At 42.7% G+C, this 26,382-nt stretch overlaps 1 protein-coding gene across 3 annotated transcripts; it reads left to right on the top strand.

Annotated features, from left to right (window-relative positions):
• Positions 1-589: 589 nt before the first annotated feature.
• On the top strand, positions 590-25,982 carry LOC143293531 (lanosterol synthase-like). Of its 3 annotated transcripts, none has more exons than XM_076604448.1 (18): positions 590-644; positions 1,657-1,863; positions 2,857-2,995; positions 4,111-4,219; positions 4,527-4,648; positions 5,678-5,774; positions 7,138-7,273; positions 8,774-8,882; positions 10,928-11,046; positions 13,052-13,149; positions 13,984-14,011; positions 14,957-15,013; positions 16,589-16,711; positions 18,580-18,735; positions 19,606-19,702; positions 20,877-21,145; positions 22,615-22,769; positions 24,682-25,982. In XM_076604448.1, the coding sequence occupies exons 2-18, from the start codon at positions 1,675-1,677 to the stop codon at positions 24,908-24,910; spliced, it is 2,232 nt and encodes a 743-aa protein (XP_076460563.1). In that variant the 5' UTR covers positions 590-644; positions 1,657-1,674; the 3' UTR covers positions 24,911-25,982. The 3 variants fall into 3 exon arrangements, with proteins under 3 accessions (XP_076460563.1, XP_076460562.1, XP_076460564.1); XM_076604447.1 differs by lacking the exon at positions 590-644 and adding an exon at positions 1,024-1,140; XM_076604449.1 differs by lacking the exons at positions 590-644; positions 18,580-18,735 and adding an exon at positions 1,024-1,140.
• Positions 25,983-26,382: the final 400 nt, after the last annotated feature.

Below are 26,382 nucleotides of genomic sequence, written 5' to 3' on the forward strand. Positions count from 1 at the left end.
GGTCGACTGAAGTGTTCGATAATTGGAAACATCTCTTACACACATGTAGGCCACTACAATGACTAATATTTTCATATCCCCATATTTCACTGTCGTAGGCCTATCGGTGGTTGTGGGTCCGGAGGTGACTGATGAGGCCAATCCGGGCCCAGAAAGGCTCGCCCACATGTGGGACACATGAAGTGAGTGGGTGCTGTCGTGGCAGTGGATGCTGCTCGGGCCTTGCGCATTGCACTCTTTCGTTGCGGTCTAGTATAACGAACGTGTGTGTGTGTGTGTGTGTGTGTGTGTGTGTGTGTACAACTGATGTTCCATGGACTCACTGAGATGTCGTAGTTCGCATCAGTCGAGAGATCATCAGTCATAGTTTGTGCGTGGTGGTCAATAAAAAGGTTTGAACGAAATATTTTCTCCAGGTGCATTAGAAATTTGCCATCACTTGAAACAAAAGTCATCAACTGAATTAATGCCGAAAAGAAAAGGAAATCAGAAGAACAAGTATCGCTGCAGACGGGCAGTTACATGCATGATTTTTAATAGTTTCGATTTTAAGACAATCTGGAGTTGAGGAAGAGTTATGTTTCCATAGCAGAACGCACTCAGCAACCAAATACCGCGGCTCGAAAACTACACTCTTAACCAAGGTAGGGAACAAGAGGGGTTGGTGAATGGTATTCATTAATCGTGTAGTTCATTATGCGTTTTTAACGGTCGCAAGATGGATGACATTTTCTCAAAGTTCAAATCCGGAGAGGGGAGTCCCCCACTGATCTCTATTTTTAGATAAGTTTAGTCCATTCGTTTGTGTCGTCTGCTACAGCCATGCTTCTGGCCGTGAATTGCACGACGCTGCTAGGGCCGGAAAAAAAATTGTGGAGAAAGTATCATGTCTAATATGTTCATTTTATGTGTATTTTATTATTAATATGTATCTTTGCATGTGCTGTCAGTTGAACTACATGTTTTGAGAGCATGTCAAATGATTTGCAGATAATCAATCTGCTGACAACATGTGCGCGTATTCAGCTGTTCTGATTGGATAAGGAGTTGTCGCCCGATCGTTCTGTTCTTTATCAAGGCAATGAACCTCAAACCTTGCTTCCTGACGAGCTTCAAAGATCGCGCAAAGCTGTATGAAATGTAATGCATTGCTTGACATTTTATTTTAAGAAATCATTGCAGATGACAAGGTCTGTTATGGTCAGGGCTTTTAGTTTTTAATTTAGTTATCATTTTTTTCAGTTGTGAAAGTACTGTTGGGATGTTGTAATAATTATTTCCATGATAAAATAAAGTATCATGTTGGGAGACCACTAATTTTACACAGTATTATATCCACTGGTGCTATCAGGACGCAGAGAAATATACAGATTGGCATTTTGGTCTCAAAACTTTCATAATCACTTTTAAAATAAAATTATATATATATATTTATATATATATATATATATATATATCAGCTTACCTATAAAAAAACAACAACTTTTTTTTCAAACAGAATGTAACTTTATCTCTGGTATTTCTTACCCACGATCAATTTCATCATAATCTCTAACACTGCAGCTGCTGAGAAAAACTGGACTGATAGTTTCTGCATGATGTTATGTATTACATATTGTAGATAACCTGAAAGTTGACTCTTGTTGATTTCTTCAGAGTTGTGACTGACTGACCATGGGCTACAAATACAACAACACAATGCGCCGCTGTCGAGGCGGACCATTCAAGACGAAACCAGCGACAGACCTGACAAAATGGCGTTTGACCTGCGAGGGAGGTCGGCAGGTGTGGTCATATGTCGATGACGACAAACACCCTCGGCCTCAGACATTGTTGGAGAAACATTCACTTGGTCTGGACACTGTGAGTGCTTATCCTTGCTGCCAAGTGATAATCTATAAGCCTCATTTTTTGTACATTTCTGCACAGGCGTGTAGGGGAACAAGATGACTGGGCATAAGCACATTCACATGTACACATTTACACACACATATGGTGATTTACTCAAAAATGCTTGCATGACACACATTCGTTTGTGTGCAACACACATGCAAACACACTTTGTACACACACACACACACACACACACACACACACACACACACACACACTTCAATAGGCACACACGCACATATGCTCACAGTCACATAAATATGCATACACACTCATACACACAACACACATCCATGCTTATATATATATAGTATATACTTTTGTAACATTTATGATTAAAGTAACTATTCAGAAGTGAAAGTTGTTATGCATTATTACTAGTTTTGTATTCTTTGATTGCATACATTAACATGTTTTAACTGTTGTTTGACAGGAACCATAACACATATGGATACATATGTGGATAGACTTTTTTTTTATGACAATATAGAAAATATAAGATTGTTAGTTTTTTTATGTCATGCTTTAGTGTTTTCTTCCCCAGTAGTGGTAGTTGTAGTTGTTGTTGTAGTTGTAGTTGTACTGTCAGTTAATCCCTTGACTGCAGAACACTGGTGAAATGAGGTCAGCGTGGTATGGGTTTGAAGGGCAGTTACTACTTTTTGTATACTTGTGAACTGTGTAATTGATTTTGCTGATCGAAAGAAACACATTCCCAAGAGGAAGAAGTCTAGATAGAGAGCAGTGACTGCTATCCTGACCTGTAAGCTTCTGTCATCTCTCAGTGAGGTGACAGCCCTTCACTAATAAGCGTACTTGTCAGCAGCAGTCATAGGATTATTGTCTTCTCTTCCTTGGCCCTGATCCTCTTCTGCCTTGAGATTTATCATTTCAGAAAGTGGAAAAAAATCACACTAGATGCAAGGCTGTGTGTGAAGAAATTGTGACCTGCGACCTGTGCAGGGAGACTTGGCCCCTGCATTGCCCAGAGCACAGACAGCGAAGGAGGCAGCATCCAATGGGATGAGCTTTCAGAGTCAGCTGCAGGCAGAGGATGGTCACTGGGCAGGAGACTACGGAGGGCCTCTGTTCCTGATGCCTGGTGAGTGCTGCTGTGTTGGTTGGTTGGTTGGTTGGTTTAAAGTGTTGTGTGTACAGGAGTATATGCATGCCTACACTGTGGGAGCAACAGGATCTTGGAACGTATATATGTGTGTGTGTGTGTGTGTGTGTGTGTGTGTGTGTGTGTCCTTGTATATATGTGTTGGGGGTTGGGGGTGGGAGATATGGGCGTATGTGTGTGTGCTTGTACAAGTAAGTGTTCATCTCTGTGAGTGTGTGGAGGAGGGGGGTAGAGGAGCGTAGAGTAGAAATGAGTGTGTGGAGGAGGGGGGTAGAGGAGGTGCAAGGTAATGTGTGTGTGTGTGTGCGTGTGTGTGTGTGTGTGTGTTGGGGCTCATGTACGTTTATATGTATTTGACTGTGCTTTCATATCTGTGAAACTGCATGTTTGGTGGATTTCTGTTGTGCATGTGTGGGTGTGTGTGTGAATGTGTGTCTTCATGTTTTACATTTATTCGCTTATTTATCACCATTGTTGTCTTATTTATTTATTTATTTATTTTATTTATTTTTTTATTATTTTTTTAATTATTTTATTTATTTATTTATTTATTTTTTTTTTTAAATCATTTTATTAGTATTACTATTATTATTACTACTACCTTTTTCTATATTATAATTATTATTCATTTATTTATTTATCTATGTAAGCTTATCTATTATTTATTCCCCTGTTTGTTTGTTTTTTTGTTTGTTTTTTTTCTCAAGGCCTGACTAAGCGCGTTGGGTTACGCTGCTGGTCAGGCATCTGCTTGGCAGATGTGGTGTAGCGTATATGGTTTGTCCGAACGCAGTGACGCCTCCTTGAGCATCTGAAACTGAAACTGTGTGTACAGGGATGCCAGCTGTTACGATTTCAACCTATTTTGTTACGCTTGATCGCAGTTTGTTTCGACGTTATGCTTACGTCAAAATTGTTCCCAGGAGTTCTTTTTCAGCTACATGGCATGCTTTTCTGTTGTTCAACAACTTTTTCTAAATTTGCTGTTTGCAAGTGTTCACAAGTTGGGCATGTTGTTTGTAAAACGGTGTTGTGATCCACCATTCTCCAGTAGGAGTTAAACCTTTAATTCAACTTGAAACTTGTGTTGACAGGTTTGGTGATAGTGTGCTACATTACCAAGACACCCTTCACCGAAGAGCAGCGTGTGGAAATGATTCGCTATATACGATCTGTGCAGTGTCCTGATGGAGGGTGGGGACTGTAAGTTATTTCAATCTATGCACACACACACACACACACACACACACACACATTCATTCAACACACACACACATTCATTCAACACACACATGCACACGCACACATGCACACACACACACACACACTCACGCACACAATCAAACAAACACACACACACAAACAATCAAACACACACACACACACACACACACACACACACTTGCGCCCTCCCTCCCTCCCTCCCTCTTATACATTGTTCTCACAAAACCCAAGATTGTCAGCCACTCATTACGTTTGTGTGACACACTGTCCTGTGTGTTGTCACCAGACACATTGAAGGTCCACCCACAGTGTTTGGCTGTGCCCTGAACTATGTCACTATGCGACTGCTGGGCGTTGGCCCTGATGACCCTGACCTTGTCAAGGCCAGAAACCTGCTGCACAAGCTGGGTAAGCATGTAAATAGACTGCATCTGGTACCTTCAAGTGTTGCCAGTAGTTTGTCAGTATGTACAGGTGCTGTAGCATTCCATTGTGTATAGGAATAGGATGACGTAATGTATTTAACAAGGATAGATTTCCATCTCAGGGTGAAATCTTTACAGTGATTGGTCATGTGTGTGTGTCTGTCGGTCTGTGTGTGTCTGTAGGGTTGGTAGAAAAGTGAGACCCTGGCCTCTCTTTCCACTGTCTTAACTTTACCCAATCAGGTCTAGTCAGGTACCCATTCACACCTGGATAGAGTCAGGAAAATTTAAGTGCAATTGTGTTTTTTTGCAGTGATTTTCTGTGAAAGGTGTGTGTGCTAGCGTGTATGTGTGTTTGTGCGTGGATAGTGGAAGATTGGGAGAGAGCATGTGCATGCCGCCATTGTTTTCTGATAGTTTTAGGTGTTGAGTAGCTGATGATTGATGCCTTTTTTTTTTTCAGTACCGAATTCTTCTAAAGAGTCTTGAGTCTTTTCCAAGGACACAACAACACCGTGTTTAAACAGGGCCTCGAACTCTGATTACGGATGAACACTTTCTCAAAAGTCCAATGCCTAACTGATTCTGCAGTGGGGCTCTGTCTTAATATGTTACATGTATTCAACCCACAGCTGGCACTTCACAGGAATGGGTTTCCTGTGTCGGGGTTTGTTACCATGGAAATTCTATTATGGACTCTTCATTTCACAAGATTTCAGCATGTTTCATGTTCCCAATGTCAGCTACAATTGTGTCCACTTCATATGAAGTCTAGTGATTGGTACTTTCACCTGTCTTGATCATGACTGCATCCAATTCTGTGTAGCTAATTTTAGATACTTTCAATAATATGACTGTAACTTACAACATAATGTGTTTTACAAGGATAGATTTCCATCACAGGGTGAAATCTTTACAGTGATTGGTCATGTGTGTGTGTCTGTCGGTCTGTGTGTGTTTGTATCTCTGTGCTGGTCTGTCTGTCTGTGTGGTGGATGTGTGCCTGTTTCAGGCTCGGCCAGTGCTATACCATCGTGGGGCAAGTTCTGGCTGGCTGTGCTCAATGTGTACAGCTGGGACGGGCTTCACTCTCTGTTTCCTGAAATGTGGTAAACCTCTCTTCTCTCTGTCCATTCTCTGATCTCAATAGCGTGATAACCCTCTTCTCTCTCTCTCTCTCCTTTTAGTCTTTGTCCTGTGTGAACCTCTACTCTGTCCATTTTCTGATCTCAAATGCATAATAAACCTCTTCTCTCGGATGCATTGCACCTCTTCTCTCAGCTGCATAATAAACCTCTTCTCTCAGATGCATAATAAACCTCTTCTCTCAGCTGCATAACAAACCTCTTCTCTCAGCTGCATGATAAACCTCTTCTCTCAGCTGCATGATAAACCTCTTCTCTCAGCTGCATAACAAACCTCTTCTCTCAGCTGCATAACAAACCTCTTCTCTCAGATGCTTGATAAACCTCTTCTCTCAGATGCTTGATAAACCTCTTTCAGCTGCATGATAAACCTCTTCTCTCAGATGCTTGATAAACCTCTTCTCTCAGCTGCATGATAAACCTCTTCTCTCTCTCTCTCTCCTTTCAGTCTGTTTTCTGAAATGTTGACCTCTCTGTTCAGTTTCTGGTTTTTTTTCTTTAGAATGGTACACCTCTCACTCTCTTTTCTCTGAACTAGTTGTAGACCTCTCCCATCCCTTTTCACTCTCTGTTCCATGAAATGTGACAAACCATCTTTGTGGTGTGTGTAAGTGCGTGCTTGTATCTGTAAAGCTGGGTTCTAACCAAAGAACAGAAAATGTTCTAAAGAAGACTTTTGATATTATTTATACATTTATCATTTTGTAGTATTTTTTGTCACAACAGATTTCTCTGTATTACATTCGGGCTGCTCTCCCCTGGTAAAGTACATCTCCACAGTGCAGCACCACCGCTGTTTTTCTGTAATTAATCAAGTGTATTTGTCTCACTATAAAAGTGATTTTTCTACAAAAAATTGCCAGGAACAACCCTTTCATTGACTTGGATTCTTTTACATGTACTTTGTGCATGCTGCACACATGACCTCAGTTTCTCATCTCTTCTGAAAGACTAGCACCCAGACTATCATTCGAGGTCTAGTAGGAGGAGGGGTGGGGGGCTAAAAATCCAGGACAGAGTATGGAACTCAAATCAGTGGACACTTGCTTCCTTGTCAGGCACATTACTGCAAGGCCCAAACTCCTCATCGTATATGTGTGTGAACATGTGTTTGTGCGAAGCCGACTTTTATCTAAAGAACAGAAAATGCTCAACAGGAAGACTTTTGACATCACGTACAGATTCACGTATAAGCCTGACCCTCAAGGCCTGATAAGCATATTGGGTTTATACAAAGATAATTTTTAACAGCAGGTGTGGTGTAGCGTATATGAATCAATTCCGCATGTTTTGACACCTCCTTGATACTGAACCGTGTGTCACCCAGGGTGTTTCCCCAGTGGTTGCCCTTCCACCCGTCCAAGCTGTGGTGTCACTGCCGTCAGGTCTACCTGCCCATGGCCTTCTGCTATGGCCGCCGCATCACCGCACCTGTGGACGATCTCATCCGCTCTCTGCGACAGGTGAGATGGGCTGCAGTTAACTGCTGCACTCACACACTCACAGGCATGCAAGCACACGCGTGCACACATACACATAACACACACACACACACACATCACACACACACACACACACACACACACACATCCATGCACACACATACAACACATCATACACACATACACACACAACACATCACACACAGAAAACACACACACACACACACACACACACACACAAAAGCTGCACTGTAGGTTCTGGTGGATTTTTCTTTCTTCTTTTTTGTTTATAAACATTTTTGATTCACTTGTATAAAGAGTGAGTCTATGTAATAACCCACTGTTTCAGTTGTCTGTGAGGTCCGTGTGTGTTTATGTGTGTGTTCGTGGTAAACTATAACGTTGGCATTTTCTCAGCTCCTACAATTAGCATAGGAACCAAAGTCGGTGTGATAGTAGATATAAATAAGACCTTTAAAATCATTCTTTTTATGATAACATGGTAAACACGGTCAGAGGTCAAAAGGTCATGGTCATTATTTGGCAAAATAGAAAAAGTTTGAGACAGCCTCTATGGTGCATCTGATTTTAATCAAACTTGGTCTTGTGACTATGATTATGGGTACAGCATGATCCCTCAAGAAATTCAAACTCAGAGGTAAAAACTCAGAGGAAAAATTAAAAAGTCAAGGTCATTACCTGGTACATGATATTGATAGGAAACATTTCTGCATGCAAGAGAGAGGCCTTCGATATGATCTTCGGCACAATAGGACTTCATTTTTCATCCAGTTTTCGTTCAGCATCGTATACAATATAGTGATCTGTTTTGGCCAGAACATCAACGCTTTGTCAGTTTTGGAAGTCAAAGATCAAGGTCAGCATCAGTGTGTCTTTTCAGTTTATGCCAGATTATCTGTTCTGCAGTGGGGTTTTGCTTTCATGATTCCTTTGTTGTTGATTTTGTTTCACAGGTGAGTCTTGAAGGCCTTACCTCTCCTGTTATTCTTTTTTTTCTGATACAAACATAAGAAGGAAAGAAAGAATTAAAGAAAGAAAGAAAGAAAGAAAAACTTATGATATAGAGAAGAAGAAGAAACATACTTATTTAAAAAAAGAAGATAAGTTGTTTTTGTTTTTTAAGGTCAACATGAACAGAACTGATTTTTGTTTTTGTTGTTGTTGGTAAATTGCACTTGAATTGTGATGTGTGTATGAGTATGCATGCATAATATGATCTGAACTTGTGCTAAACACAAGAGTACAACCAGTACAAAAGCTCTGTGTGTGTGTGTTTGTTTTTTAAGGTCAACATGAACAGAACTGATTTTTGTTTTTGTTGTTGTTGGTAAATTGCACTTGAATTGTGATGTGTGTATGAGTATGCATGCATAATATGATCTGAACTTGTGCTAAACACAAGAGTACAACCAGTACAAAAGCTCTGTGTGTGTGTGTGTGTATGTGTGTGCGTGTGCATGTGTGTGTGTGTGTGTTTGTGTGTGTGTGTGTTGTAACCAGGAGCTGTACACAGAAGACTACGACAGCATTCGGTGGTCAGCCATGAGGAGCAATGTGTCCACAGCTGACCTCTACACTCCCCACTCCACGCTGTTGGAGCTGGCTTACTGTGAGTCGACTTCTTTGCATTGACCCTCCCTCTCTTCCTTGTCTTTTCAAACATGTTCCCCTCCCTCTCTTCCTTGTCTTTGTAAACATGTTCCCCTCCCTTTCTTCCTTGTCTTTGTAAACATGTTCCCCTCCCTCTCTTCCTTGTTTTTGTAAACATGTTCCTCTCCCTCTCTTCCTTGTCTTTGTAAACATGTTCCCCTCCCTCTCTTCCTTGTTTTTGTAAACATGTTCCCCTCCCTTTCTTCCTTGTCTTTGTAAACATGTTCCCCTCCCTGTCTTTCTTGTCTTTGTAAACATGTTCCCCTCCCTGTCTTTCTTGTCTTTGTAAACATGTTCCCATACCTCTCTTCCTTGTTTTTGTAAACATGTTCCCCTCCCTCTCTTCCTTGTCTTTGTAAACATGTTCCCCTCCCTGTCTTTCTTGTCTTTGTAAACATGTTCCACTCCCTCTCTTCCTTGTCTTTGTAAACATGTTCCCATCCCTTTCTTCCTTGTTTTTGTAAACATGTTCCACTCCCTCTCTTCCTTGTATTTTTAAACATGTTCCCCTCCCTCTCTTCCTTGCCTTTGTAAACATGTTCCTATCCCTTTCTTCCTTGTCTTTGTAAACATGTTCCCCTCCCTTTCTTCTTTGTCTTTGTAAACATGTTCCCCTCCCTTTCTTCCTTGCCTTTGTAAACATGTTCCCCTCCCTCTCTTCCTTGCCTTTGTAAACATGTTCCCCTCCCTTTCTTCCTTGTTTTTGTAAACATGTTCCCCTCCCTTTCTTCCTTGTCTTTGTAAACATGTTCCCCTCCCTCTCTTCCTTGTCTTTGTAAACATGTTCCCCTCCCTCTCTTCCTTGCATGTTCCACTCCCTCTCTTCCTTGTCTTTTTAAACATGTTCCCCTCCCTCTCTTCCTTGCCTTTGTAAACATGTTCCTATCCCTCTTTTCCATGCATGTTCCCCTCTTTTTTCTCTGTAAACATGTTCCCCTCCCTCTCTTCCTTGTCTTTGTAAACATGTTCCGCTCCCTTTCTTCCTTGTCTTTGTAAACATGTTCCCCTCCCTCTCTTCCTTGTCTTTGTAAACATGTTCCCCTCCCTCTCTTTTGTAAACCTGTTCCCTACCAGTTTTGGCCTAGAGGTAAGGCGTCCTTCTAGGAAGCAAGAGAAATCTGAGCACACTAGTTCAAATCCCGGCACAGTCGCCAGTATTTTCTTCCCCTCCACTAGACTTAGTGGTGGTCTGGATGCTAGTCATTCAGATGAGATGATAAACCGAGCTCCGGTGTGCAGCATGCATTTAGCGCATGTGAAGGAACCCGCGGCAACAAAAGGGTTGTCCCTGGGAAAATTCTATAGTAAAATCCACTTCGATAGGAAAACAAATAAAACTGCAGGTAGGAAAAAAAAAAAAAAAAAAAAAAGAGTAGCACTGTCAGTGCAGCGACACACTCTCCCTATAGAAAGAGCTGCCCGAATTCCATGCAGAGAAATCTGTTGTGACAAAAAAGAGTAATTCAATAATACAGTTTGGCCGTGTGGAACCTCCGTGTTTCCTACCTGCCATGATTCCATAGAAGGTCCTTGGAGCTGCATGCTTAAAAACTGAGGCAGGAAGGGTCCTGTCAAGAATCTTTCCACATGCTGCGGTTTGAAGGAAGTGGGACCAGGAGGGTCTCATGCCACATAGAGGGACGGCCAAAAGAGGAGCATAGAAATTAATTGGATCATTGCCAATATTTAATGATAAGATTATTTATTTGGAGATTTAGTTTTCTGAAAGAATGTGTGTGTGTGTGCCTGGAATGATTTGAGATGTTTTGATATACATTGAGTATGAATTATACAGAGGGAACGTTATAAACAGTTTTGTCTGTCTATTGGTGCACCTTCCAAGGGTATGGAGTGATGCATGACTGTGGAGTATGACTGTGAGAGAACCAGGTAATTTTCCATCTGTCCATTTATATTGATCCAGGATTTGTCGGCTAGTCTTACCTATGTTGTATGTGCTAGCATTGCTATGAACGTTGTCCACTTGTGACTGGTGTGTGGCAGACGTTCTGGACACATACGAGCGGTTCCACAGCACTGCGCTGAGAGAGAAAGCCCTGAAGGAGTGCTACCGACACATCTGTGCTGACGATACTTTCACCAAGGGCATCAGCATTGGGCCGGTCAGTCAGCACCATCTTTCTGTACACAAGCAGTTTTCTTTGCAGGGAGTTTGTTTAAAAGTAAATTTGGTCAGTGGTGTGTGTGTGTGTGATTATCGTCTGTGCTGATAGCCTTTCAGAATATATTAGCTTAAACAGTTGACATGACAAGTGGTTAAAGCACTGGACTTTCAATCTGGGGTTCTGAGTTTGAATCCCGGTCTGGTGGGTTTAAGGAGGAGATTTTCTGATCTTCCGGGTCAACAAATGTGCCAGTACCTGAACCCAGTTTGTGTGCATACACATGCAGAACATAAAATATGTTCATTTAAGATCGAATAATCCATATCAGCATTCAATGGATTATGGAAAGAACATACCCAGCATTCACACCCCTAAAAATGGTGTATGGCTGCGTACATAGTTGGGTAAAAATGGCCCTACACAGAAAAGCCCACTGATAGGTTTGTGCGACCATGGGAGTTGCAGCCAAAGAACTCAGAAGAAGAACACTGGACATAGAGTGTGAATGCAAAGATTTGCGTTATAATTTTTGCTATTAAGTTTTGATTGCCATTTTAGAGTTCCTGTAGACAGTGCTTCTAAAAATGATATATTTTCAGTTTTCCGTACTGTCAGAAAATGTGTCTTTTTTGGCTGGTTTTTACGTTATTCATATAATGTTATTGGAATAAAAAGAAATTTTGAATCTGACATTTTAGGCTGGTCACATTTCCTTTGAGTGTATGCATATGTGTTTGTGTTCTGTAGTGTATGTAGTGTAGTAACCTGTGCCTGATGTGGTGTCCAAGAGAATTCTAATGCCCCTAAGGAATGCTTGTGGTTCTTCCAATATAGATAGCTTCCCCGCCTTGTGGAAATTTTGTGCTAGAAATTCCCTCTTTTCCACTGCTCTCTTTGTTTCTGCCATTTTCTTCCCTCACTATTGTCTGCTTTTTCTGCCTTCCCAGTCCTCTCCCATGCTCTGTTTTTTCCAACAAGTCGTCTTCTTCTTTGTTTGTGATATAGGCTGCTGTCTATGCTGTTTGGCTCTGACGATAAAGTAGTAATGCTGTCAACACTAGGCTGGGCACCAGCTGTCCATTTTGCAGTGTTATTTTTCCTAAATGGCCTTTTTATGTAATTCATTGTTCTTTTTCTTTTCTTTTTTTTTTTTTGGTTGCTGTTTTTGTTGTTGTTGTTTTTTAGATAATCTGGGGATGATAAATAAGTGGTAGGGCTGACGTCCTCATCACAACCTAGTCTTTTTTCCTTTCGGAGTTTAATGGTTCAGATAATGCCACAAACTGTATCGTTAAGCTGGTTTGTTTTGTTGTTTTTTTTCAGATGTGACAGTTTTGTATTTTTAACATGGCTGAATTTGTATCTAGCTGAGCAGTCCTGATATGGCCCTGTAGTCAGCTGAACTATACGCAACATGTCAGCTGAACTCAGTAAGCATTAAGTCAGCTGAACTATGAGCAGCAAGTCAGCTAACTATAAGCAACAAGTCAGTTGAACTACAAGTCGGCTGTACTACAAGTCAACTGAACTGCAAGCAACAAGTCAGCTGAACTTTTAGCAACAAGTCAGCTGGTCAGTTGAACTGTAAGCACAAGTCAGCTGAACTGTAAGCACAAGTCAGCTGAACTGACTTGTGAACTGAAAGCAACATGTCCTCTGAATTATAAGCAAGAAGTCAATTGAACTATCAGCAACAATTCAGATGAACTACAAGTCAGCTGAACTATAAGCAACAAGTCAGCTGGTCAGTTGAACTGTAAGCACAAGTCAGCTGAAGTATAAGCAACAAGTCAACTGAATCGTAAGCAGCATGTCTGCTGAACTATAAACAACAAGTCAGCTGAACTGTAAGCAACAAGTCAGCTGAACTACAAGTCAGCTGAACTATAAGCAACAAGTCAGCTGGTCAGTTGAACTGTAAGCAACGAGTCAGCTGAACTGTAATCAACAACAGTGTGGGATGTAAAGGCAGATTGTGGTGGGGGTGTCTGTGTGTGGGCAGATCTCCAAGGTGATCCAGATGCTGGTCAGGTGGCATGTGGACGGACCTGACCACCTGGACTTCAGGATGCACCAGGACCGTGTCAAGGATTACCTGTGGTCAGCTCACACGCTGTCTCTGTCACACGCATACACACACACACACACACGCACGCACACACATGCACGCACACACATGCAATTACGCACACACACACATGCAAGCACACACAAATACATGCAAGCACGTGCACACACACACACGCAAGCACACAAGCACATGCTAACATGCTGTGTGCACACATGAAAGCATGCACACACACAAACGCATGCAAGCACGCAAGCGCATACACACACAAACACATGCCAACATGCTGTGTGCACACATGGAAGCATGGACACACACACACACACACACACACATAACGCAGACAGTTTTTGTTGGGTTTTTTTAATGTAAATGGAGGGAGGGAGTTGGAAAATGAATGCCGGTAATTTAGTAAGAGTGGAAATGAAAATTAATATTTGCTCATATATCAAATCTTAATTCTTAGAAAATAAAGTAGAGAGCTAGGTCCCAGTTGCATTGGTTTTGGTTTGTTCTGTCATTTTATAAACAGATTTTTGTTCAGTTGTTTATTAAGATATCTATTGTAGGATGAAATATTAATACAATGTTTATTGTATATGTGGTTTACTCAAAGTTACCATTTAAGCATTTTACTACTGTGATTTTTTTTCATGTGTATGACTGTGTATGTGTGTATGCTTCCTTTAAGTTAACATTTAAGTATTTTGACTTTCATGAATACAAAATGATTGAATGACCATGATTCCCATGTATTGTTTATGTGTTTCACACTATGAAGTAATTTCTCTTTTTGGAGATAATAATGTATTCTGTATACTTCTGTGTCAGTGATGATAATGATTTCAGTTGTTTTTATTAAACAGGATGGGCTTGGATGGCATGAAGATGTGTGTGAGTATTACGGTTTGTCTTGTTTTCACTTTCTCAGTCAGTCATGCAGATAAAGCTGATAAAATAAATGAGACTGATTGGTGTTTGTGTGCCAATGTTTGTATTTGTATGTCTGAATCAGTGATGCGAATTTAGGCATACTGGATGAAATTAAGACACCTATGGTATATTTGTAGATGATATCCAAATGACCTTTGTAATTATTTCATGTTCGTACATATCAAGTTTTGATGAATATTTATGTGTGAGTCAAGGTTAACTACGTGGAGAGAATGTGTAAGTGAATACGTTTGTTACCTGTTCATCAAGGCCAAAGCATGGACCTTTTTTTCATGATTCTTCCGCTGATCACTCAAGTTTTGATAACTATTAATTGGTGAGTTAAGGTTAACTATGTGGAGAAAATGTGTAAGAGAATAAGTTTGTTATCCATTCGTCCTCCATGGACAGCTTGCAAAACCAACAAGACTTTTCATCAGTGCTATACACAGAATTTTCTTTTCATCTCATGGAAGTGATTGTCACCTGCAAAAAGCAAAATGTTGTTTCACACACAAAAAGAAAGGCAAATGTGTGTTGTTTGTGATTCATTAAGAGGTATTGATGTGTATACATGTAAGTTGTTGTTATGGTGGCCAGTCATTTGCCTTCCACATGTCTTTCATTTTATTATATTTAATGAATTAGGTATTGTTTATTGTATTTCATTTTGTGTTCATGTTTTATACAAGCCCTGTTGTAGGCTGTCACGGCCTGACCAGTGCATTGGGTTTGTGTGTAGGTCAGACATCTGCTTGTATTTGTGAGGAGGGAGGTGAGTGGGGAGGGGGTCGGGAAAGGGGGGTGGGGGGTGTTGTTTTTAAGCAGATATGGTGTAGCATGTATGGGACAGTCTGCACGCTTTGACCCCTCCTTGAAGCTGAGGCTTTGTTGGTGTGTTACCAGGGCACCAATGGCTCCCAGCTGTGGGACACAGCGTTTGCTGTGACGGCCATGATAGAGGTCAGTAACTTCACCTTGTCTGGCATTGTTGTCATTGCAGTATAATATGGTAATTTTTCTTTTATTCTGTATGTCTGCTTATGTAGCACTATCCTCGGTCGGAGACCAAGCTCCAAGCGCTTTACAAACATGGAGTCACTTGCACAACAGGCTGCCTACTTGGGTAGAGCCGACTGACAGCTGCATTGGGCGCTCATCATTTCTTTTCTGTGTCATTCAGTTAGATTTCAGGCATGCACACATACACATTAAGACTGACTTGTAACATTTTACATGTATGACCGTTTTGTTTATTTAACCCACTATGTAGGCAGCCATACTCTGTTTTAGGAGGTGTGCATGCTGGGGATGTTCTAGTTTCCATAACTCACCGAACACTGGCATGGATTGCAGGATCTTTAACATGCATATTTGATCTTCTGCTTGCATATACACACAAAGGGGGTTCAGGCACTAGTTGACCATATGTTGACCTGGGAGATCGGAAAAATCTCCACCCGATACCCACCAGGCGCCGTTACCGAGATTTGAACCTGGGACCCTCAGATTGAAGGTTCAGTGCTTGTAATAGTTATGGTACATTTTAGTAACACTTTCAGACTTCTCAAAGCACTTTACACTGACGCATTAGGCAGACACAAAGCACACAAGAACATGCACACACACACACACACACACACACACACACACACACACACACACACACACACACACACATTTACACGTATGCACAAAGATGCAAGGAAGGAGTAGAAAGATTACTGGTATACATTCAGTACGAGAAATTTGGCATTTGACTGTTGGCTGTTGACTTTAGAGTACTTCACAAATTATGTGTTTGTGTTGAAATGAATAATTGCAAGGGTGTTTAAATTCACCCTGTAAAGAATACACAATAAATTATAATAATGAATGACAAATATATTGTTATAGCACTGAATCTTCTGCAGAAACAAATCAAAACACTTTCACACCCAACTTTCACACACATGCATAACTCTGAACCAAAAAGATGAAAGACAAATTGTATAACTACATGTAGACCGAAGGCTTCAGAAACCTTGGGTGGAAAAAGGTGCTGTTTTGAAAAGAGCTTGGTTTTAAGGTTAGACTTGAAAAAGGGATTTGACAAAGCAAAAGACGGGTCAGTCCAAATGTAAGGTGTGTGTGTGTGTGTTTTATTTATTCATTGAATTAATATTATTATCATAATTATTATTGGTGTTGTTTATCCTTTTTTTTTCTTTTTTTTATCTCTTTTTTTTTTTTTTTTTTTCTTTAAGGCCTGACCAACTGAGTTAGGTTACGCTGCTGGTCAGGCATCTGCTTTGCAGATGTGGTACGTTTTGTGTATATGGAGTCGTCCGGATGCAGTGGCACCTCCTCTAGTAACTGAATTGAGCTGAACTGTACATAAGCGAATGACAAGAAGAAGCAGAGAAAGTGAAACAACAGAACCCAGTGATGCCTCTTCTAGTAACTGAACTGAGCTGAACCGTACACAAACGAATGACAACAAGAAGCGGAAGAAGAATTGAAGCAACAGAACGCAGGCTCAGGTGTGTGTGTGGGCAGGCCGGAGCAGAGATGGACAAGAAGCTGTGGCCGTGTCTGACCAAAGCTCACGAGTTCCTTCGCTTCACCCAGATCCCGGACAACCCCCCGGACTATGCCACCTTCTACAGGCAGATGAACAAGGTAGGTAACTGCTGTACGTCACTTTGTTGTCATCAGTTGGAAGGATGATTTGGAATCATTACATAAACAATAAGGTACGTAACTGTGTTGTTATCACTCAGAAGGATGATTTGGAATCATTACATAAACAATAAGGTACGTAACTGTGTTGTTATCACTCGGAAGGATGATTTTTTTTTTTAATATGGATGGAATCATTGCATAAAAAACAAGGTATGTTCCACTGTATGTCACTATCTCATTACAGCTTGGAATGATGATTTATGTAACTGCTGTACGTCACTGTGTTGTTACCACTTGGAAGGATGATTTTGAAAAAATATGGATGGAATCATTACATAAGTATGTTCCACTGTATGTCACAATGTCATTATTGCTTAGAAGGATGATTTTGAAAAAAATATTGATGGAATCATTACACAAAAAAAACCAATTTATGTACCGCTGTATGTCACCACGTAACACTACTTGGAAGGATGATTGTGCAAAAAAAAAAGATGTGGATGAAATTATTACATCAAAATGATACATGTATGTTTTATAAGCAGTGTAAAATAGGAATGTAGGAGAGAAAAATAAAGTCTTGGTCATTTGCCACTACAAATATGATTTCATTTGTCAAATTTGAATGTAATGATCACTGTTTACCTATTGAAACAGAACAGGTAAATGGAATTCCAAAAGAATATGGTATTTGTAATTAAAAAATAGTGATGAGGATTGTGCCATAGGGTTCTTGATGATGGTGTTTCCTGAAATCCTCCTATGCTCCAAAAAGAGTCAGGTGTGAATTGAATCTTGAAGAATAATAGTGATAATAATGATATATTGTACATATATGGTGCAAACTCCACATAGATGTGCTCTAACTAAGCACCTCACATGAAACAGTACATGTATAACAGTGCGATTTTACCACACAATAGCACATAAAGACACGGAAGCAGAAAACAAAATCTTGAATCTCTTTTATTTTCTTTTATTTTTTTTGCTGCCCCATCATCTGCACCATTTCACTGGCATTACTCCCATGCCACTCATTTAGATTCCCCCATACACGGCCACACCCAGGTTCGTCCTTCGCAGTTCCAGCGTCGGCAGTCCACAGGGAACCATCGATGTTAGGTCGCCAGGAGGCCACACACCAGAAGAGAGTCACTTCGGTGGTGTTCAGTGGTGCCTGTTCTGTTTTAACGTACTTAGGACACCACCTACTAAGCCCCCTACTAATGACAATAATAGCTTAGTCGCGGAGCCAGACTGAGTGAGCGTCCCTCCCAGAGTGGAGACCGCCACCACGTCCCTCAAACAACAGCCCCCCGTGAATCAGCCGACACTGACGACATTGACAGGACTCACCCCAAGCACGGAAGTGGAGGGGTATCGAAACTGAGGTCACCATGAGAGCAGGGCGTGAAAGGCCACAGACTTTGAGACTATTTTGTTTATATTGATGACGATGAAGGAGGAGGTGGATGACGATGATGAAGACGATGTTGCTATGGGAGGTCCATTTTGGTTTTGGACTGCGTGACAAGGTTGTACTCTACGCTTCCTGTCATAATGATATCCCGGTGTTAACCAGGCCCAAGAGATACAGACACTTGCAGTGTTGGTCAGGTAATTAGAGCAACACACCCAAAGACGCATCCTTGAAGTGGATGACACTCGACTGTGTGGTCCCAGTCTCCCCATTTAAGCCTACAGCACACTCAACTCTGGGTAGGAGCCGGCCACAGGCCGAAAAACCCACCTCCGCTGGGATTCGAACCCGCGTCCTCCCAGCCGTCAGTCTCGACGCTAACCACTTCACCACAGCGACTGGTCAAAATCTTGAATCTTATCATGTGTGTGGCGTGTCCCATCAGGACGCGTTCCCTTTCAGCACGCGTGACTGCGGGTGGATCGTGTCGGACTGCACAGCAGAGGGACTGAAGGCTGTGCTGAACCTGCAGAGTACCTACCACTTTCTGGACAAATCCCGTCACGTGCCCAAGCATCGCCTGCAGGGTGCCGTCGATGTGGTGGGTGTCCTGTGTGGCTGCATCGTCATGGTGATGGTATGACAGTCAGTCGAGTCCGACTATGACCACCAGAACAGCAGAGGAGGCAACTGCTGTCCCCTGACTGTCTGGGCTAGAATTTGGTTATAGTGGGGAGTGTCTTACCCAAGTTACATCCCCACTCTCTCAGCCAAGAGGGTTTCAGGATAGTTGGCGTTGCAATGGTTCCCAAAGGCCAAGTAGCCCCCAAGGCTGCAGCACTAAGAGCCAGTGCAATTTCTTCTTCTTCTTCTTCCTCGTTCGTGGGCTGCAACTCCCACGTTCACTCGTATGTACACAAGTGGGCTTTAACGTGTATGACCGTTTTTACCCCGCCATGTAGGCAGCCATACTCCGCTTTCGGGGGTGAGTGCAATTTTACCTCCCAGTTTGCGAGTCGTAGTCTTCATGGTAATGGTACCACATGTTCAAAGAACAAGAGACTTCTACCATCGTGAAATATTTAGTGGAGTGGATTGTGCCTGTGTGAGTTGTCCAGTTAACCATGTTCTTTATTGTGTCTTTGTGAGTTGTCCAGTTAACTGTTCTTTATTGTGTCTGCGTGAGTTGTCCAGTTAACCATAGTCTTCCTTGATTGTGTCTGTGTGAGTTGGCCAGTTAACTGTACTCTATATTGTGTCTGTGTGAGTTGGCCAGTTAACTGTACTCTATATTGTGTCTGTGTAAGTTGGCCAGTTAACCATACTCTTCCTTCACTGTGTCTGTGTGAGTTTAGATACATGTGTGTGTGTGTGTGTGTGTGTGTGTGTGTGGATTAGTCCACATGCTGTGACACCTCTTTGAAACTGAAATTGTCTGTAATGAAGTCAGTGTGTGTGGCTGTGTTGACAGTTACTGAACATGCAGTGCAGCGATGGGGGTTGGGCGACGTACGAGGACAAGCGAGGGGGATACCTGCTGGAGTTGCTGAACCCTTCAGAGGTCTTTGGTCAGTTCTGCCATGGTGTCATGACCCTGTGTGTGTCTCTGTGTGTTATTTCTGTGTGTGAATGAACTTCCTCTTTCGCTTTTTCAGGTCTCCACAATCAGCTCTTTCAAGTCTGGCCTTTAAACCCACCTCTTCCCAAGATAGCCTCCCTCCCCTGCCTCTTCTTTGTCTTCAGTTTCTCAAGTTTAGAGTTATACATGTGTGTAAAATGACTGGTGTGAAAGTGCTTTGATTTTTCTCTGCACAAGATTCGGCGCTATATAAATATTAAATATTATAATTATTATCCTGTGTGTGCCCATGTGTATTCATTCTGTGCTGGTTCATTTTGCATAATGAGGTGACTGGTTTCCCTGCAAGCTTGTTCAGAGAGTTTGGGAAGGTGGAGGAGAGGGGAGGGTTGCTTATCATGTTAACGGGCGCAAGATAAAGGGGATATGGGAAGGAAACAAGTAAGGAACATGAGCGTAATGAGACTGGGCAATAACAACTCACACACACACACACACACATGCACACACACACACACACACACACACACACACACACACACACACACACACACACAGACATGCACACACACACACACACACACACACACACATGCACACACACACACACACACACACACATGCACACACACACACACACACACACACACACACACACACATCTCTAAGCCATGAAAATATCCATGAATAGCCGTTAGAACTCATGGCGATGATGGTGTTATGAGAGAGTGATCGTGAGCAGTTCATGTATTTTGTAATTTTTCTTTCATGTAAAGTGCCCTGAGCTCTTAGAGAGAAGGGGAGCTTTACAAATGTACATTATTATTAACTCTTGCACCACCAAGTTTCTGTGTGAAAAACGCCCCCCAGCACCAAATATTTTAGAAATGATGCTCTCAGTCATGGGCTTCGGTCCATATCAGAACAACACAGTGGACATGTTCACTTCAAACTGGGTCAGGGGATAAGGTCATTGCTCTGTTGGTGGGAAACTGACTGCAGCTGTCAAGCTTTGATACAATGTGAAATATGGTCTTATCAACATGATCCCTCAGTGTTGACAAAAGTAGTCTATGGCGGTTGACGGTCTAGTCAACTAAAGTCACCTAAGGCAGTGAAAGAGTTAATATATCATTGTTGTTATTGTTATTATTTTGGCACAGGGGACATCATGATTGACTACACCTACGTGGAGTGCACCTCAGCATGTATGCAGGCGCTGCACACCTTCACGCAGCACTACCCAGACTATCGGTGCGAGGAGATACACAGGGCACTTGACAACGGCCTGAAGTACGTCCGCACCAAGCAGCGGCCAGATGGATCGTGGGAAGGGTCATGGGGCGTGTGCTTCACGTACGGCACCTGGTTTGGCCTGGAGGCTTTATCCCACTGTGGACATATGTACCATGAGGGCAAGGCAGACCCTGAGGTGTGTGTATGTAATAATGATAATACTATATAGTACTTATATTGTTTAGTATGATAGTCAGTCGTGTTTGACTATGACCATCAGAACAGCAGAGGAGGTAACTGCTGTCCCAACTATCTGGGATAGAATTTGATCATAGCGGAAAGTGTCTTGCCCAAATTACATCCCCGCTCTCTTGGCCAGGAGGGTTTTAGGACAGTCGGCATTGGGGATGATTCCCAAAGGTCAACTAGCCCCCAAGGGCTGCAGCACTAAGAGCTGTATAGTAGATATGTAGTAAAGTAGAATTCATATAGCCCTTATATTTATAACAGCACACTCTGATACATGTGTGCATGTGCACCTGATTGAAACCTGACTGAATGACGCAGGAAACAAATAATGATAATTAGATTGTATAGTAGATTTGTAGTAAAGTAGAATGCATATAGCCCTTACATTTATAAAAGTACATTCTAACATACATGGAGTGTATGTGCACCTGATTGAAGCCTGACTGAATGACACAGGAAACAAACTGTGAGCACCTAAAGGCAGCTGTCAGGTGGCTTTACCCAGTTAGGCAGCCTGTTGTGTGAATGATCTTTGTAGTTGCATTTCTTGTGAAGAGAGAGACACAGAGAGAGAGGGGATGAGAGAGAGTGTATGTGTGCGTGTGTGTGCGCATGGTGTGTGTGCGTGGGGTGTGTGTGTGTGTGGGTAGATGCGCAATGCGGTTTGGCTGACTGAAATGGAGAGGCACGTAAATTTCAGTAATCTGTATATTTGCATATAGCTATTTCCATTTGGTGCCATTTAATTTTTAATTTATCTTTTTATTTTCTATTCATTTTATTCATTTTATTTGTTTGTTGTTTTCTTCTTATGTTGGACATGTGCTGCTGCCAAAAAGAAAATCTCTGTACCAAAGTATAGGCAATAAAGTTTGTGTATTGTGTATTGTATTGTGTATTGTAAGGTGCTTTGAGTTTGGTCTCTGATCAAAGATAGGCACTACATAAGTATCAACAATAATGATAATAATAATACTACAGCGCAAACTCCCCATGTAATGGGTTCTACGTGCCCCACATGAAACAATACACTGTCATGCACAGTGGCTTACAACAGCACATGAAGATATACGAAATAAAAAGCAAATGCATATATATCTATACACACCAAGACAACACCAAAGAAATGCAAATATGAACAACCACACCAAAAAAAGAACAAAATACGCCCTACATATGCACACACTAGTGTGCATGCACTCAGAACACATACACATGTGCACCCCCACACACACACACACCCCTCCCTCCCCCATTCACCTGTATTTTGGTCTGATCCATTCACCTGTATTTTGGTCTGATCCATTCACCTGTATTTTGGTCTGGTCCACTGACCTCCATTCACCTATATTTTGGTCTGGTCTATTCACTTTCATGGTCTGGCCAGTTCACCTGTACCTTGGTCTGTCTTGTCAGGTGACGCGTGCCTGCGAGTTCCTGGTGGCTCACCAGATGGAGGACGGGGGCTGGGGGGAGAACTTTGAGTCATGCGAGCAGCGGCAGTACGTGCAGAGCGAGCAGTCCCAGGTCATCCACACCAGCTGGGCCCTGCTGGGCCTCATGGCCGCAAGGTACACTCCCTCCCCTCCCCTCCTGACTCCACAGGTGTGGTCACTGATTCACACTTCTTCTTCTTCCTCTCTTTGTTCGTGAGCTGCAGCTCCCATATTCACTCCTATGTACATGAGTGGGATTTTATGTGTTTTTACCCTGCCATGTAGGCAGCCATACTCTGTTTTCAGGGGTGTATGTGCTGGGTATGTTCTTGTTTCTATAACCCACCAAATGCTGATGTGGATTACAGTATCTTTAACAATCTTCTGCTTGGGTATACATCCGAAGGGGGTTCAGGCACAAGCAGGTCTGCACATATGTCAACCTGGGAGATAGGAAAAATCTCCACCCTTTACCCACCAGGCACCGTTGCCAAGATTTGAACCCGGGACCCTCATATTGAAAGTCCAAGGCTGTAACCACTCGGCTGTTGAGCCCATCACTGGTCCACACATTTCAGTGGAGGGTTAGCTCAGTGGTAACGTGTCCGCTTTGGAAGCAAGAGAATCTGAGCACACTGGTTCGAATCCCAAATTTGCCAGTATTTTCTCCCCCACCACTACTAGACCTTGAGTGGTGGTCTGGATGCTGGTGATTCGGATGAGACGATAAACCAAGGTCCCATGTGCAGCATGCACTTAGAACATGTAAAAGAACCCACGGCAACAAATGGGTGGGTTATGGAAACACAAACATACCCAGTTTGCTAATCTACAAATTTGAAGTAAGGTTGATATATGGCTGTGCTAAAATTGGTCATATATGTAAATTTCCACTCATGGACATGAGTGAACATGGGAGTTGTCACCCATGAATATAAAAAAAAATATAATGATTATAATAATTTCCATACATACTTCTTTTTTTTTTTCAATACATGTGCTGATTGATCATGAGTTTATTTTTTTGTCAGCAGCACTTTTTCTTTCACTTGTTCTTGTTTGTGTCAATTTTGTTATAACATCTCTATTGTTGACTGTGAGGAGAATCCTTACATGTTAAAACAGCGAGTATGTTATCTTGCTCCTGTGGGGATACTGGTCTGGATCAAACTGTTGATTTGTTTTTGTATGATTCAGCTTCAGCTAGATGGCAGAATCTGTACTTTCGTTGTTGATTTTCTGATCAATCAGTTTTGTTTCCTTGGGTCTTAACAGGTACACTGCTCTATGATGAAGATGAATGTCATCAGCAGTACTTTAATGATGAGAAGAAACAGTTGAGGTGTTCAAGAGAAACAGTGTTTGTGTGCAGTGATGTCTGGATATTCCATGTTTCACAGATGCTGTGGTACCCAATCTTATTTTATGCAGATGAGTAAATACCTTTAATAGTGCTGATAGGAAAGAGATTGATTTTGAGATTTGTGATGTTCAGTAAGTTGTGAGTGCACTTATTCATGGGTCCTTCAGTCCTATATATATATTTTTTTTTTTTTAACTCAAATTTTCTTTGCCCATGAAATCTGGACATAAAAAAGCAGTTGTACTAACTCTACTACCATACTGAATCAAAAGTTAGTTTTTGTTTCCTTCACATTAACCACTTGGTTGCTGAACCTTGGTAAAATGGGACCAGTGTGATATGAGTTTGAAGTGTAGTTACTTTTTGTGACCTTATCAAAGGTGTAAATTAGTTTTGCTAATGAAAAGTAATGCAGTCCCACGTGGATCAAGTCGAAACAAAGAATGGTGACCGACATACTGACCTGTAAGTTCTATCTCAGTGAGGTGACAGCCCTTCACTGACGAGCATTCTCGTCAGCAGCTGCCAAGGGGTTAAAGAAATGGAACAGACTAATCACTCAGCTACGCTTTTGCTGAGCAGGGTCCTTTCTGCAAGTCATTCTGACGCTGAGTGTGTGTGTGTGTGCACGTGCATGTGTATGTGTGTGTGCGCACGCGTGTGTGTGTGTGTGCACGCGCACAGTTACCCAGGCCTGTCGGTGCTGGAGAGAGGCGTGCAGAGACTGATGGCGGGTCAGTTGGAGAACGGAGACTGGCCGCAGGAGAACATCAGCGGCGTGTTCAACAAGTCGTGCGCCATCAGCTACAGCAACTACCGCAACATCTTCCCCGTGTGGGCCCTGGGCCGCTTCGCCTGCCTCTACCCCAACAGCCCCCTGGCCGGCCCCTCCACTCACCGCAGGGACCACTGACAGCACAGACATTTTGCCTTCTACCCCCCTCAGTCCGCTCCACTCACCACAACAACCACTGACAGCATGGACAGTTCACCTGTCTCTACCCCCACAGCCCCCATCTCTCTCACAACCACTGACAGCATGGACAGTTCACCTGTCTCTACCCCCACAGCCCCCATCTCTCTCACAACCACTGACAGCATGGACAGTTCACCTGTCTCTACCCCCACAGCCCCCATCTCTCTCACAACCACTGACAGCATGGACAGTTCACCTGTCTCTACCCCCACAGCCCCCATCTCACAACAACCACTGACAGCATGGACAGTTCACCTGTCTCTACCCCCACAGCCCCCATCTCTCTCACAACCACTGACAGCATGGACAGTTCACCTGTCTCTACCCCCACAGCCAGCATGGACAGTTCACCTGTCTCTACCCCCACAGCCAGTATGGACAGTTCACCTGCCTCTACCCCCACAGCCCCCATCTCACAACAACCACTGACAGCATGGACAGTTCACCTGCCTCTACCCCCACAGCCAGCATGGACAGTTCACCTGCCTCTACCCCCACAGCCAGTATGGACAGTTCACCTGCCTCTACCCCCACAGCCCCCATCTCTCTCACAACCACTGACAGCATGGACAGTTCACCTGCCTCTACCCCCACAGCCCCCATCTCTCTCACAACCACTGACAGCATGGACAGTTCACCTGTCTCTACCCCCACAGCCAGTATGGACAGTTCACCTGCCTCTACCCCCACAGCCCCCATCTCACAACAACCACTGACAGCATGGACAGTTCACCTGCCTCTACCCCCACAGCCCCCATCTCACAACAACCACTGACAGCATGGACAGTTCACCTGCCTCTACCCCCACACCCCTCTGACCAGCCCCTCCACTCACAACCACCACCACTGACAGCATGGACACCACAGTAATGGATCCAGTGTGGCTGTGTGGATGAAGCTGGCATCACCCACACTGCATGTTTCACTGGACAGCAGAGCGTACACCTCAGAGCTAGAATTTCCCAGATAATGTTTAGTTGTCCTGGAGATGAGTGGATAAAAAAAAAAAGCTACCTGTCTACCCCAAGTTTTTACTTTCTACCCTCCCAAAGTAAAGACACGGTTATGACAAGTAACTCACCAGTGGAACAACGGCAAGTCAGCAGACATGATTCATGGTATGACTTTGTTGTAATATTTGTTAAAAGAAAAAGAGGGTGTAATTGGTACATGTACTCACATTAAGAATTGAAACAGTCCCACAGAGAATTTCAGTTTTCCATGCTTTTATTGAAATTACCTTGTCTCAGTGAGACTGCATTCTGCTGGGGTTCTGTTCTCAGCAAGAAACATACAGGTGGGTGATGAGGTGAGAGTTGCTAAAATGAAAAAGGGAGGAGGGGAGCGCGATAGGTCAGCACCGAAGCAGACTGCTCAAGGACTTTAAACTAAAGTCAAAATTTGTTTGA

The sequence above is a fragment of the Babylonia areolata genome, chromosome 19 (genome assembly GCF_041734735.1).
Source record: "Babylonia areolata isolate BAREFJ2019XMU chromosome 19, ASM4173473v1, whole genome shotgun sequence".
In the NCBI taxonomy this organism is placed as follows: domain Eukaryota; kingdom Metazoa; phylum Mollusca; class Gastropoda; order Neogastropoda; family Buccinidae; genus Babylonia; species Babylonia areolata.

What these genes read in the sequence shown, in the direction of transcription:
- LOC143293531 (XM_076604448.1), top strand. Translation starts at nt 1,675, where the DNA reads ATGGGCTACAAATACAACAACACAATGCGCCGCTGTCGAGGCGGACCA. An exon ending in GCTGTTGGAGCTGGCTTACT is followed by an intron (nt 8,883 to 10,927) that starts GTGAGTCGACTT and finishes GGTGTGTGGCAG; the next exon opens with ACGTTCTGGACACATACGAG. An exon ending in CTGTGACGGCCATGATAGAG is followed by an intron (nt 15,014 to 16,588) that starts GTCAGTAACTTC and finishes GTGTGTGGGCAG; the next exon opens with GCCGGAGCAGAGATGGACAA.